The sequence below is a fragment of the Podarcis bocagei genome (assembly GCF_964188305.1).
Source record: "Podarcis bocagei genome assembly, chromosome: 3".
Classification (NCBI taxonomy): Eukaryota; Metazoa; Chordata; class Lepidosauria; order Squamata; family Lacertidae; genus Podarcis; species Podarcis bocagei.
In genome coordinates, this window is record NC_138127.1 from 23908330 (window position 1) to 23923599 (window position 15270).

Below are 15270 nucleotides of genomic sequence, written 5' to 3' on the forward strand. Positions count from 1 at the left end.
TAAGAACAAACCACCTGGGATCAGTGTTTCCATGGGGATCTCCATTGTGCAGCCAATTCCAGCAGAAAGTGGAGCTTGAAGTCAGCACCTTTTAGCTGATAGGCACGGAGTTCAACACTCTGGGATTGGCCGTGCTACAAAGTTCCCCCTAGGCAACTCCGAAGCCAGCTGACCCTTGAAGGAGCTTGCAAAGGGCCAAGTAGAGCTCTTGTAAAGCCCTTTGTCCCTTGCAAAGAGCCCTCCCTACTCAGTGCTTTGAAGCAGTGCACCAAAGCAATGCACACAACTTTGTTTTTAGCCTCGCCTAGCCATAGAGCAAATATTTCAGAATTGAATGTCCCAGGAAACATGAATGTCATGCAAGAGAGATTCATTCAAGGAGATTAATTCATGTTTGTTCAGTTTATGCAGATCTGTTTCCTCCTCTGGCTTGGGGACTTTTCAGGGGCAAAATACTCCCCTTCAGACTATATATGTCACACCAGCATTAGGTATGGAAGGAACAAAATGAGAAAGTGGCATCTAAGAAATTAATAGTATCTCTGTTGATGCCTGCTCTTAGGGTAGTAGCCAACATTTGGACAATTTCAGAACTTCTGACATTGAAATGTTGGCAAAATAAAAAGCTAAAGCAAAAACGTTTGATTTTTTATATAGTGTGATACGATTTTTTTATCATATACACATCAGGGACATATACATCAACATTTATTAAAGCCTTTCCTCAGATTATGGAAAAGAGACTAAGTACTGTAATATTATGAAGAACTATACAGAAAATCCCCAAGTTGCAGTGGATCTTCCATAAATGCTTACCTACACATAAAGAAGAAAGGTATGTTAAATGCATTAGCTTCTGCTAGTAATTACAAGATGTAACTTTATTTAGTTGTTGTTTCTACATTTTTGAAATAAAACATTATTATTATTATTATTATTTTAAAAAAAAACCCTGTTCACCCAGGCATTTGGTGATTGAAGGATATTGTTTCTGGCAATTTTTAGGTTATAAGTTGTGAGGATACTTAGTTTGCCTTCAACTGGGCTTTTTTCTCGTATTGTTTCATTGTTTACTGCCCAGGGCTTCATTGGGAGGAATGTTATTTTTTATCAAACAAACAAACAAATAAAATAGTTGTCATTACTGATGTCATAGATCGCACATAAGATGGTATATAATTTCATTTCCACAAGCAGCCTGTGAATACCCCAAGTATTTGTGACTTCTAGGTTCATTGGCTTTAAATTCCAGATTTTACCAGGACAATGGAATCTCTCTCCATCAGCACTCTTAGTTGCATTGGTTATCATTTGGCTTTAATCTTCATAGAACATAGGGAGCTGCCTTATACCAATTCAAACTACCCAGTGCGGTATTCATTATCCATATGCCTCAGTCTTCATTATCTATCTAGCTCAGTACTGTTGGCAATGATTGGCAGTAGCTCTCCAGGGTTTCAGACAAGAGGTCTTCCCAGCCCTACCTAGAGGCGTCAGGTATTGAACCTGGGATCTTCTGCATCTGAAGCATGTGTTCTATCGTGGAGCCGAGGACCTTGCCCCATGAATCGCTCTGTTAGTAGAATGGGAAAGGAAGCAATTTTCCATGATCCCCTCCCACAGTAAATCTACCAAAGAACAAAATAAAATAAAATAGGTTTTCTCAGTATGGTGGAGAGTGTGTATACTATATCTCATTAGTGTAGTCATGGTGGAAATGAAATGAAAATAAAATAAAATAGGGATTAAGATGTTTTCTCAGTATGGTGGAGAGTGTGTATACTATATCTCATTAGTGTAGTCGTGGTGGAAATGCTTTGTGGGATGTGTGTGCAAAAATGGGGGGATCGAGGATGGTCAGTTGTTGGGGGGGAGTGAGAAATGGGGTATGTTATCATCTCTGATCGAACAGGCTTTTGAAACATTTCCTGTAAAAGTCTCTGTAAAACCTGTGAACAGAGAGAACAGTGGGGTGAGCAGGCACACTATGGGCAATGATGCCTCCATTATATCACTTTGGAAAATAAAATGATAATCTGCCTTTACAATCAACCTCAGAGTGTTTCTTTCCTTTGCCATATTTTCTGATGCAAAATGCTGCTATCAACGTGTTTTCTGGATTTGAGAACAGGGAGAGAGATTCTGATGAGATAGTTAAGACTGCACCTTTGATTGTACCCCAGATTATAATTTATTGGTAAGGAACCGTGATTTTGAAAGACCATGTGTACCTGTGAGCCTTTTTTTATTCCACTTTTTGCTCAAGTCTGAATTTTTTGGCTAGTGTTCTGAACTGTTATTAGTTACTGTAAGAAGGCAGAGCCATAACCATTCCATTTCTGGGTAGTCCCACTAAATTTAGCAAAATTATTCTGGAGCAAATGTTTTGTTGATTTGCACACTTAGGCCACAATCCAGCTAAGAGCAGCATAAGCATCAATTTCACTCGTTCTGAATTTCTGCCTAAGTCCCTTCCTTGGCGATTTATAGTTTTCCACGTTATATCTCTCTCACTTAGTAGCTGGTGTGCAGTCGTTTAAAGGGTTCAGTCCAGAAATTCCTGAGCAGAATTATCCACTAGATCACAGATAGCCCTTCATAAGGCGGCCTTCCATGAACAGAAGGACTTCCTATATCTGTGCAAGGGCTGATCCAAAGTGGAATGCTAAGATTGGGGAGCCTAACCTTCCTCAACAGACAAAATGAGGGACAACCATTCCTAGCTGTTCTTGGAGGCAGCTGCGGGAATGCAGATGTAATAAACAAAATAGATTAAATATGAACATGCCTGACACAGACAAGGCTACAAATGAGCCTCTCTCTTACCTTGCTCATGCCGATGCTAAATTAATTGAAATATTAATTTCTAATTAAAAGCATGATACATTCAGTTTTGAGTGTCAGGCTTTGTTTAAGCAAGTGTAGCATTCCCCCCTTTTTTTTAAACAATTGTGTGAATTTAAAGTCTTCTCTACTGACAGAATTGTTGTAGCTAATTAGAAAATTCCATTAGAGGTTATGTGTATATGGGAAAGGTGGTTCTCCGCCCCCTGCCCCCCCCTCTTTATACCTCACTAGACAATTGTTACCTTTTCAGATCACAATAGATGAACTTATAAGTTTGAGCAGCAGCATTCATGCATTTATAATAGCAGAATGGCACGAGAGAACTCTTCTTAAAAGCTTATGATTATGATGCTGGGTGCTTTATTTTAACATGGGCGCTTTAACCACATTCCCAACTTCTTGCTATCATCCCCTACTTGCACCACCTGATATTAAAACAGCTGGCATGTTTGCTGCTAATATTATTATGCCTTTCAATTGCTTGCATTTGTGTCCAAGCGCACATTTCCTAGGTCAGCTGCTATAGTAACCAGGTGGGGAGGTCAATGTGGACACAGGTGGCTTATATGATAGTGCAACAACAAAGCACCACTGAAGGGGGGAGGACACTGGATGCCCTTGAGAGGTTGAGGCACAGCGGGTTTGTTCCTGGGGCTGAGTTTACTACTGTTAAGTGGTAGCAGCACCAGCCATGATGCTAGTGCCCCACACTGAGTGATGCTATCTTCGCAGCTAGTGCACATCAACACACACACACACCATACCTTTAGTCTGCTATGTAGTAAAGCTCTTTAGTAAGAGTCTCAGGTTCCAGGTCCCCCCAACCCTATGTACCAGTCAGTGCCTTACAGTGGACTCAAGCAGCCCACCAGCAAACTACTACAGAAGCTGTTGCTGTCTGCAAATTTCTTGCAGAGGGTACATTCAGAGGGTCTTTTTTCCCACACTCTCTCTTCTGCATTACTTATGAGTCCACCAGAGTATAGTAATTTCAACCTAAGCCAGTACTTCTGTTTAGCAAATTAGTCTGCATGGCAGTTCTGCTTGGTCCTATGCTAAAGGCATGCATCACTGCACATTAATCTGTTTTGTAAGCTATTAGCAAGCCATTCTTTAATCCTTCAGGTGTGTGTTTTACCTCTGATCTGTGGAGACCTGCAAGCCCTCACCAGAACTAATTCAGTTCTGGGCCATACCTTCAGGACAAGAGGGCATTTGAGAACCAGCCAGCGTACCAATCATGTCAGTATGAAGCTGGAGAAATCATCCTGCTGTAGGAGGATCCAGCTGTGAGGTCCTTGAGGCTGTTCATTCCCTGCCTTCTGTTCCTTCCTTCTTACTGATTGTTGAGTCATGTTGTGGGTTTCTTGTTTATGAAAGAAATGCGTTATCTTGTGACAAGCGATTATTCTTTATTCCATTCCTTTAATGCTCCCCAAATTAAATTAAAGCAACAACAGCAACTTCAGCTTGTGAGAACAATCCACCAGGACTATCTCCTGTGCAGTTGCACAATTGAAACAGATTGGAAGTGGGCAAGAGAAGAATGTAAGCAGCTCTGATGCTCTCACCAACACGGGGCTGTTCATGAAGAAATAAGCAGCTGGAGGCAGAGATGATCCAAGATGTTTTGGTGCTTGAGTCAGAAACTCAAAATTCTGTTCCCCAGTGGCAAGCACAGAACAATAAACTACATCATTGGCCATTTTAATTACCCCATTTATACCCCAAAATCTGCTTCCTAAATCAAGAGTAAGGGTGCAATCCAGGCTCTGGCCAGGCGTAATGGGACTGCCATGCTGCTCCCACCAGGGCAGAATGTAGTGGGCAGCCAAATTGCTGTGGATTTGCTTTGGCAATTGGGCTCAATGCCGTCATGTGATGGCAGCAGGGCCAGCTCAGCATTCAGTGGATACTGGCCTGGCTCAGCCCCTCTCTGATCCTTGAATACCCATTTCAGTGATTTCAATAGGCTGTTGATAGTGGGGACCCTGCCAATGGTACTCTTACCTGCACATGCGGCAGGCAAAATGGGGAGCTCCACACTAGCTGAGTGATGCTGGCATCTCTCTCTGGGTGGGAGTCAGCATGGGTGATCAGAGGGACATTTCTGCCCAACCCAACCCTGTGCAGTCCCACAAAAAGGGGGTTTGGACTGCAGTGTTAGTAGTTCAAATCTGGAAAGAATAATTTGTAGTATGTCCCCAAGCCAGAGGAGGAGACCGAGCTGCATAAACCGAGCAAACATGAATTAGGCCCATGGTCGGCGATACGGCCCGTGGAGGTCGTTTGACCGGCCCACAAGCCGCCCCCAAACCGAGCTGCCCACTCACGTGCTGCGCGGCGTGGGGACTCGCTTCTGCAGCGCCAAAAACCGGGTCTGCACAGGTGCCAAAAATCGCGAGCAGGTATGCTCACGCACGCACGTGGTCCGGCCCATGGAATGATCTCCGTGGGACCAATCCAGCCCAGGCAAGATAAACCTTGCTGATCCCTGAATTAGGGCTTAGCCACATTTACTCTGCTCTTTCCATGCAAGGACTGCACTTTAAAGCTATATGTCCTGGCGCCTTTTTCTTTTTGGCTCTGGAACTTTCCCTGCAAAAACCTGCTCTTTGGCGCCCAATCAGAGTAGAGCAATTGTCAATCCATGGGAAACCCAAATTGACAGTTGCTGCAATTGAGCAATAAAGCATGAGTTTTTGTGGGGAAAACTGGGGGGGGGGGTGTGGCCGACAAAACAGCTCAAACACAGAGTTTTAAAGCAGGACCTATGCCTGGAAAGTGTGGGTGGATAAGCCCTCTGTTTCCTCGAACAAAGCTCTATTGCACTTTGCTTCAGTTTCCTGAGACATTTGCATCTGAAATGTTTGCCCTGTGACTCAGTCTAGGCTGAAAAATTCTGAACTGTATACATTTCCTGGGGCAACCCCCCCCCCAATTATTTAAGTCCTTTACACTGTATGTTTACTCAGAAATAATAACTGGGTGGTATTCCAACTACCGTATTTTTCGCCCTATAGGACGCATTTTTTCCCCTCCAAAAATGAAGGGGAAATGTGTGTGCGTCCTATGGGGCGAATGCAGGCTTTCGCTGAAGCCTGGAGAGCGAGAGGGGTCGGTGCGCACCGACCCCTCTCGCTCTCCAGGCTTCAGGAGAGCCCCAGCGCCAGCCCCACAAGGTCGGGGGACAGAGGGAGGCGGAACGCCGCCATCCCGCTGTCTCCCGAAGTGGTTTGGAGGCTGACGGCAGGGAGACCCCGCCGCCAGCCCCGCAAGCTCCAGGGACAGTGGGGAGGCGCAGCGCGTCTCCCCGCTGTCCCCAGACCTGATCTGAAGGCGGGCGGCGGGGAGAAGAGCGCTTTTCCCCGCTGCCTGCCCCACAAGCTCCGGGGACAGCTGGGAGGCGCAGCGCGTCTTCCCGCTGTCCCCGGACCTGATCTGAAGGCGGGCTGCGGGGAGAAGAGCGCTTCTCCCCGCTGCCGGCCCCACAAGCGCCTGGGGGAGGAAATAAATTTTTCCCCCTTTATTTCCCCCCCAAAAAAACTTGATGCGTCCTATGGGCCGGTGCGTCCTATGGGGCAAAAAATACGGTAAATTGTTGCACTAGCGCAAGGATTAGCGCCAGCTCAAGGGGACTTCCCTCTCTCGCATGCGCCACAAGCAATCTCCAAATCTGCTCTGGAAGGTTGGGAGAACCTCCGGAAGAGATTTAGGGGGTGATGGGAGAGGAGAGGGGAAGAACATTTCCTCACAAGGAGAAATCCTTGGGCTGATGGAACGTTCTCCTGAGGGCTTCTTTCAATACAACCACTTGCATTCTCGATTTTTAACCTCTCCTGTGCTTGTACATTTTAAAAATGATCAATTAAGGTAAATGTCTTTGAACGGTTGCTAATAGCTAGAAAAAGGCAGATAATTTTTTGAGATGAAAGAATACAAGGGAGCCCCTTGCTCAGTTTAGGACTGGATTCTTAACCTAGTCTTGTGTACAGTATTTTGAATAGTTGTTTCTAATGGGTTTTACTGATGATTTTATCGTTTTATTCTGTTTGTAAACCATCTTTAAGGGTTTTCTTTTTACAATCAATCAGTATATAATTTTTATGAAATAAATGAATTATGTTTAATTTAAAAAATATATACATGGGGAAACTAGGATAGGAAACATTATTCTACTTGCTTTTTGTGAAAAGGACTGCAACCAGTGCTTTTTTTCTGGGGGTACTCCAGGGTATGCAGTGCCTTTCCCCCCACATGTTAAAAGTGTGGCATTTACTGTACCAATTTCATGGTGAGTACCGACACCTTTTTATCTAAAAAAAGAAAAAAGCACAGACTGTAACAATAAAATTCCAGGGGGGGGGGCAGTATCAAATCTGTTTGTATTTTGAGCCAACACATTCAGTCCAGAGAAGTATACTTGTGCTTCACTTTTCTGCTTCCAGTTCCTTGCAGTCCTCAACTTCTGTGTTTGAGATATGAAAGATATATGTTCCACCCCAAGGTCACTACATTCACAAATAGCACTCGATAGCGAGGGGCAAGAAATAGGAAATTGACCATCTGAGCTGCTGGCCACACAGTGAGTTCTGCTAAGAAATACTCCGGGAATTTCTCCTTGAATTCCTTCCAGCTGGCTGCCACAGTGTGACCTTGAAGTAGTCCCATTGTCATGAAATACCAGCACCCGAAAAATGGAGCAAAAAGCTGATCTATTGTTACCTTGATGATGACAACTTTGATGTGTCCAAGTCCTTTTCTCGGGGTTAGTTTGTCTACCAAGGTGTACCAGTAATGTAGGGGCGGTCCCATGGTGCATCCCGTTATAAACATGTGAGATGCACGTTCAACATCCCACTTGTGTTTGGGATTTTGCCTTCGTTCCAAAGACTGCTGGACTAGATCTGCAATTCCCAGCAATAAACCGCTACTCACTGTATTGGTAATGATAAGGTTCCGCCCTCCAAACAATGGTGCATAGAAGCGGGCCATTGCGGCTAGCTGTTGTATAATACGAGCCCGCATCTTCCCCTCTTTCTCCTCTGAAACAAATGCATGCAGATCCGGTAACTATGTTGAGAGCATTTTTCTGAACTTTCAGCCTTCCTTTCCTGGACTGAAGGTATTCTTTTTCAGGGATGGTTGCATTGTGCTTTTAGGAGGATTATTTCATTGTGAGGACCTGAGGAAGAATGATGTTACAGCAGGCATGTATGATGAGTCACAGGAAATACATCATAGTATTCTAGTGAAGAATTTTACTTTTGTGCTTTATTATGATGTCATGGCTGATCTTCAGCATCTTGCACACACGTAGCAGAAAAATAAATTGCATCAACTGAACAGGTACATGTAAATATAGCTGTTTCTTACATCACTTAAGATGAGCAATCCAAAGAAAGGAAACTTTTACTTTGCTTACATCCTTTTTATTTCAACATAACGTAATTGCACTTTATCTTAATTGGGCCCTTGATTGATGACCTTGAACAGGATACCTATAAAGTAGTTGCTTTTCCACTAAAGAAAGCATACAAAACAACTTACGATCACAAACAAGCCAAATAACCTTCAGCTTTCATTATGAAGACCTATACAAAACAAATTATAGCAAAGTTTTTAGAGATTCAAATTCAATATAATAGCATACCATTAAAAACAACTGCAATAATTTGGAAAATAGCTAGGAAAGGTTTTCAGAACTTCCTGGCTATTTCAGGTGAAAAAATGTTTTCCCTCTTTTCCCTGACCACTGGGCTGCTGCTGCTTATTTGTACAATCATTTGTGGTTGTGTAACCCCTCTCTACCCACCTCCACACCCCAAAAAGAAGAGAAGTAGCCCAGTGGGCCTTAGGTGATCTTACCCTCATAAAGGAGTGGTTCTCACTTTCAGTTCTGGAGGAGGATTGGAACGTACATACAGTAAAATGCATTCCTTCAAATGCAAAATAAGCAGAGCCATTTACAGTTTTAAAGAAAATAACATTTGCCATGGGGGGGGGCGGCAATGGAAGAGTGCACCTTTGGGAGTGAGGTCAAGCTGTTGGAAGGTTGCAGCGTCTGCTGTGGCTGCAGAGACCGATGCGGAAGAGACAAGTTTTGTTGCAGCTGGGGCAGACGAAGGCGTACAATTGTGCTTCTGCAGATGCACCATGGCGTTTCCTCTCTCTGTGCTCCTCCCAGCAGTCATTTTGCCTCTGGTCCCTGCTATGGATACGCAACCTGTCTGTCTCCAGGCACCGCAGTTGTCCACAAGGGATTCCCGCGTGGCAAGGTTGGTGTTGCCAGCCTTCATGTCACATTTGCAGACCTCTTTATAGCACGGAGTTGGTCTGCCAACAGGCCTGGTACCTGAAGCCAGCTCACTGTAGAGCATGTTCTTGGGAACCCAGCCATCTTCCATTCTGTGGGCATGACCAAGCCAGCATAGACATAGCTGAGACAGGAGTGTGAACATGTGGGCTTCGGAGGGCATGTATTTGTTTGAAATTCTGTCCTGCCACATGCAGCAAAGTGAATTGGGCTTGGAAGGCGTTTGGAAAATAGAAGAGCCAACGTTGATAGATGGGCTACAGAATTCCTTTGCTAGCTAGAGCTTTCAAGAATTAAAGAGCAAGGGTGGGGCCTGGCAGACAAATCTGGGATTTAGTCTATTATACACAGGTAAGAATAACATCCATTATTCTAACTACTTTTTGTCTCCTGCCACGCCTATGTTTGCTTCTGGCTGTGCCCTGCATTGGGATGTGGCCACAAAGGTATGCATCCTTCAGGCAGAAAATGGTTTCCCACCCAGTTCTATGTAACATGCTGCAGCAATGCAGGTGGGAAATGACCTATTCATGGATGTTTCATATTCCACATAACTTAAAATACCTTAAAGTAGGTCCATTGATACTCATGAATCTGAGTATGGCTTTGTTGGATATCATCCTGTGTGTATTTTTGTAAATATGTACCTGAAAATGCATGTAGTGTTTGGTTGGTATAAGCATATATTTCACTATTTTAATATCAGAATAAGAGATACAACTGAGGCAGTTAAGTATTTTGTTGGGCCAGCTTGCTACAGCATAGGAGTATGCAATCCTCTGAGTCACTAACATCCGCATATGCACACTCGGAGGTGTTTATGACAGTGCTTAAGCTGGGGAGAATAATATCTCCTGTCCTTCTTTCTTCTCTCTGTCAGGAAAGGTGAGGGAAAAGCCTGAGGGAATGGGGCGAGGAAGATTTGCCTTACTTTGTCAGGCTGCCTCCTTGCAACTGCAGGACTGAGGTTGACTTTAGGGGAACTTGCTTTAAGGGAATTTTTTAAGTGGTAGGGCAGCCCCAAGAACTCACCCATCTTCTCCTGAACACCCAGTAGATCCATCTACCTGGGGAAAGTTGTTGTTGTTGTTGTTGTTGTTGTTTTGCACTCAGTGGGATTTACTTCTGAGTAGAAGTGTCTAAGCTTGTTGTCAGTAAGTACCACAGGCTGGATTTTCCTGGATTTGCCTGTATGCATGAGCCAAAGGGATAGCAGTTGAACTCAGCAACTGAAAGTGAAAGAGGGACCTGGCTGGAGCTCAGCTTCCAAAACATTCCCAGTCCTCACAGTGTCTGGGCATGCTCATTGCCACTGCCTCAGATTTGCTGAGCTACTCCAGTTTGCCTTCCCATAAATATGTCCCCTTGCAAGCCTTTGAATTCCATCTGGCAGGATGGGGACTTGCTATATGTTAAAGCAGAGCTGGGAAACCTCAGGCCTGGATGCTGAATGTGGCCCCCAGACCTCTCTATCTGGCCCCAGGCCACATCCCTCATTAGCCCTGCTTCACACCTCAAGTGTTTTTGTCCGGCTGGAATGTGTCCTTGAACTCTGAACATGCTTCTTGCTTGTCTAGATAGTGGGCAGGGCAATGTGTGTGTGTGTGTGGAATTGTACTACACAAAACTATATTATACTTTTGCCTCTGGCCCTGCCCACCACTGGCATGTGATCTCGAGAAGGTTGCCCAGAGCAAAATGAGGCCCTTGAGTGAAAAATGTTCTCCACCCCTATTTTAAAGCAAGTTTGGTTACAAAAAATTTGAGGGCTCTGTAATAGGATCCCATGAGTTGTGTGAGGCTGCTGTCGGGAGGGAAAAGACCATCTGCTTACCAGCATACATGGCAATTTTGTGGACTCCTAAGGCTTCTTTCTATCCTGGATTATTTATTTTAGCCAATTCAGTTTAACACAAAGGGTTGTGAATCATACTCAGGGGTAGAGGCATTGGAATTAATGGGCATGGATTTACTCTGAGTAGGACTATGATGACTTACAAACCAAGGTGAATAGCTGTCCCCATTTGGGGGAGACGGACCAAAAAGCAATAATATTTGGGGTAATGGCCTCTTGAAATTGCTTTCTTCCACATGATTAAAGGTAGTTTGAAGTGCATTGAGTCCTAAGAGATGCATTCCAAAAATTCCCATTGAGTAGGTAATTCAAATATAGCACCCTTCCCCACCACCCGAATTTTTGCTACCAGAGAACACTATTATCGTATTGCACAGCAATAGCTCAAATCAATTTTCACATCCCAGTCCAAGTTGTTACTCAGGATTATTATGAAATCTAAGCCACTTTAGTTTCTTATATCATAAAACACTAAGTTGTCTTGCAACTTGAAACAAAACTGTAAAACTGGAGAGGCTGGGTAATTAATATTTCCCATGTTGATAATTAACAGGATTTCCATCTAGAGAGTATTGTGTATGTTCTTGAGAACTCAAGAGACTTTTTGGCTAAAATGACAACATCTGCAAAAATCAAGACAGAGCCATTTATTCAGAGAATTTCCTGAAGATATCTTGCCAATTACTTTTTACTAGTAGGTGATGATTAATCATAACTTGACTGGCTTTAAGCAGATAAATCCAGTTTCTTTAACAGAGAAAAATGGCTCCCCTTTATTACATACACAGCCCAACAAGACAACAACAAGAATCCACCAACAGCATACAAATCAATATGGCTAACCTGATCCAAAAACACCCACCCACCCCACTCACACATGAAAACAAAGTTCACCACAGCCAATCACAAACAAACACCCACACCCTAGGCCAACCCCAATCTGCCTCACCACCAAAGGAAAACAAGCGAATAGCAAAAAGAACCTGCACAAACGACGCTGACACAAAACCCCACACATACATTAAGTAAAATAGAAACATTGCTACCCGACTCCACCCCCGCTCACCATGGCTCCCTACACCTTTTCCCCCCTATTCTTCCTAATGTAACACTAATGTCTCAACAAATGAAACTGATCTGTAGAAAGAAGAGACATTGCACATAATTTTGTAAACCAAGAAATCTTTAATAAAAAAAGTTTTAAAAAAACCAGGAAAATGCTACATGTAAAACATCTAAAAGTAAACGTTGGGCAGGATATAGGAATCTAAACACTGTTTTGACATACTTTGTTTGTGCAAATGGAAGGCAGTAGTTTGCATGAATTGTTTGTGGTTACTTTGTTTTGCTTCATGTCAAGACTATCATCCAGGAAAGGGTTATATTAATTTTCAGTGGTGTTGTTGCATGTAACTTTGATGGCGGGACAGAGTTAATATTTTTCTTTGGTTCTGTGCAGTAGATTTAGAGGAGGCCCATTAAAATTCATGGACATGACTAAGTCCATTGTTTTCATTCGGCCTACTCTGAGTATAACTTAGTTGAATATAACTCCTTAAGTTCTAGCATTCGTTTGCCACTGATTCTGTTCACCAATACAAAGATGTCACCAATGTATCACCACCATATTAGCAGCTTGTTGGTGGGCTCCTTAAGGATGACTTATTTAAGTTTGCTCCTGGGCATCTGCATGGCTCCATTTTATGCCAATTTATTTTTGAGAAGCCTGAACAAGTCATAGTTAAGGAGCCCACCAACAAGCTGCTCATTTGTTGGCGATGCATTTATGTCATCCTTTGTCATCTGGGCCATGAGCAACAAAAGTTTTGAACAATTTAAGAATGATACCAACCATCCATCCCACCATCAAATGTGCACTTAATAGAGTCATTACAAATCATATGGGATGTTCTCCTTGTCACATAAAAAACAAGACAGTCACAGATCTTTACAATCAACCCACTGATGCTCACATTCATTTAAAATGGAATTCCTCCAGGACACACACAAAAACATCATCTGCAGATTGAAATGTTTTTGCAGCTTCAATGAAAACCACCTCAGGTCTGAAGTGGGTGGTTTAAGCAATTGAAGGAACACCCAGTTCAGACCCATAGGCGCCGACTCCATGGGGCCTGAGGGGGCTCGAGCCCCCTCAAAAAATTTTTTGGGGGGGCTCAGCCCCCCCAATAATCTCGGGCGCCCTTCCAGCAGAGCGCCGCCGCCGTCCCCCGCCTCCTCCCCACCTGCTCCCTCGCCAGCCAGCCAGCCAGCCAGCCGCGCGCCCTAGTCGGAGAGCCCCGGCCGTCCCCCGCGAGATTAGGGAATCCCCGGGGGCGGGGGCTCCTGCCTCGCTGCTTCGCAGCACCACCGCCACTGCCAAGGCACTGCCGGGGGGAATTATCTTCCTCCTGGCGGTTTCAGCCCCCGCGAGAACAGGGGAATCCCGACCGGCCACACCTCCCAGCCAGCCCTCTCTTCTCCGGCTAGCCCCACGTTTCCCGCATATCAGCTGTTCCGGAGCTGATTAATAGGCGCAGCACGCTCTCCCCTATTCGCTCACGAGGAGGCGGCGCCACTTTATTTGCATATTCATGAGCTTATTTATTATTCATGAGCTTTCCCGGGCCCCCCCCCCCCAATATTTTTTATAAGTCCGCGTCCCTGTTCAGACCCCATAAGCATATATATGAAGTTAGGGTGTCTTGCTCCAGTGTGCATAACTTTACACTTGCTTACATTGAATCACATTTGCCATTCACCTATTTAGGAAAGCTCCTTTTGGAGCCCCTCACAATCTTCTTTTGTTTTCACCATCCTGAACAATAAGCAAACTCATTACCACCTCATTACCGCTCCCCTCTGCCAATCAGGTCATTCAACTGCAATTAAGGAAGCAGAGATCCCAATACTGAGCTCTTGTGGCAAATCCTTCCATTGTGATACATGTGCTTTTTGGTTTTTAACCTGTTACCAATCAATAAGAGGACCTGCTCCTTCATCTCACGACTGCTTTTAGCTTTTGAAAGCTTTTTGAAAATTTAAGAACACAACATATACTCCTGTCCATATCCTTGTTGACACTCTCAAAGAACTCCAAAAGATTAGGCAGGGCTTATCTTTTTGGAGAGCCTAGAATTTTGTCTCTCTTTGCTACTATCTGCCTCAGTTCCTCAGACTCCCTTCCTGAGAAAATTGGTTAAGGCACAGAGGCTTGTAGGTGTTGTTGGACTACAACTCCCATCGTCCCTGACCATGCTGGCTTGGGCATTTGGGAGTTGTGGTTCAAAACACCTGGACAACACCAGGTTGGGGAAGGTGGCTCCAGACCTACACAAACTAAGGATTGAAGTAATACTAGGGCAACCATCTCCTTAAGAAACAGAATGACTAACCAGCCTCAGTACAGTAAACAGAATATCACCTGCAAAGCCAGCAGTGTAGTGTTTGTAGAATGCAAATTCCCTGGATGCCACATGAAGTATGTTAGGAAAGCAACTACAGGCCTTAGTGCACATTTGAGAAATCATGTCAAAAGCAAATAAGGAGCGGGCAGCCGCAATAAAAATAGCCACTTCTAAGTCAGAAAGCACAAAGAACTTATGGCTGAAATTCCCAACACATTTCAACACATGTCTATTATCAGGCAAGCAAATATCAGTAGACAATAAATAAAATCAGTATGAAAGCAACAATCTATAAAAACCCGGAATAACACAAGCGTACCATCTGTGTACAAAATAAATAACTAGTGTGAAAATTAGTAACTTGCAATCCATAAATACCTTAACAATAACATGAAGATAGCATATGGAATCCTTTTGGAAGGACTACTAACAGCAGTTTTATAAAATGATGAACCTTCTTCTCTTACACATATGTATATAGAGACGATGCATTCTGTGACCCATGAGAGCGGTGTAATAACTGAAACAGGGCAGCAGTAATGGGTGAAATCAGGTTGAAACTTTAATGACTATAGCAGGTAAGCAGGGTTGGCATGGCAGTAAGGCAAGGATTATTGCCTCATTCCAGTCAGCCCATCTGAGGTGATCACCCAGCGTTGAACCTTGGTGTGGTGCAAGCCAGGCATCCAGGTTCTCACTGGGCGGCCAAGGTGAAAAATTCCAGCCAGTAGCATGCCTTAGTCAACCCTTTCCTCAGGCCCCTTATGGGAGCCCCTATACTATGCTGATCTTGACCTATGCAATTTTTGCCCCACAAAAGTACAGAATTATCTCAGCACCTAATG

The 15270-nt window shown here is 44.0% G+C and overlaps 1 protein-coding gene and 1 pseudogene across 6 annotated transcripts in view; one reads left to right on the top strand and one right to left on the bottom strand.

The window, feature by feature from the left end:
• Nucleotides 1–15270, top strand: part of KCNQ5 (potassium voltage-gated channel subfamily Q member 5) — a 261710-nt gene that overhangs the window by 205174 nt on the left and 41266 nt on the right. Inside the window, exon 1 of one of the 5 annotated variants that reach the window (XM_081186921.1) lies at nucleotides 8472–9125. The exons of the other annotated variants lie outside the window; for them this stretch is intronic. Coding sequence (XP_081043047.1) covers nucleotides 8933–9125 — 193 coding nt within the window. The 5' untranslated portion in view covers nucleotides 8472–8932. Of the gene's footprint in view, nucleotides 1–8471; nucleotides 9126–15270 lie in introns of those variants that run through there. 5 annotated transcript variants of the gene reach the window in all.
• LOC308583155 (mpv17-like protein 2 pseudogene) lies at nucleotides 7201–8097 on the bottom strand (annotated as a pseudogene). Its single transcript has one exon. The product of its transcript is annotated as a mpv17-like protein 2 pseudogene (transcript).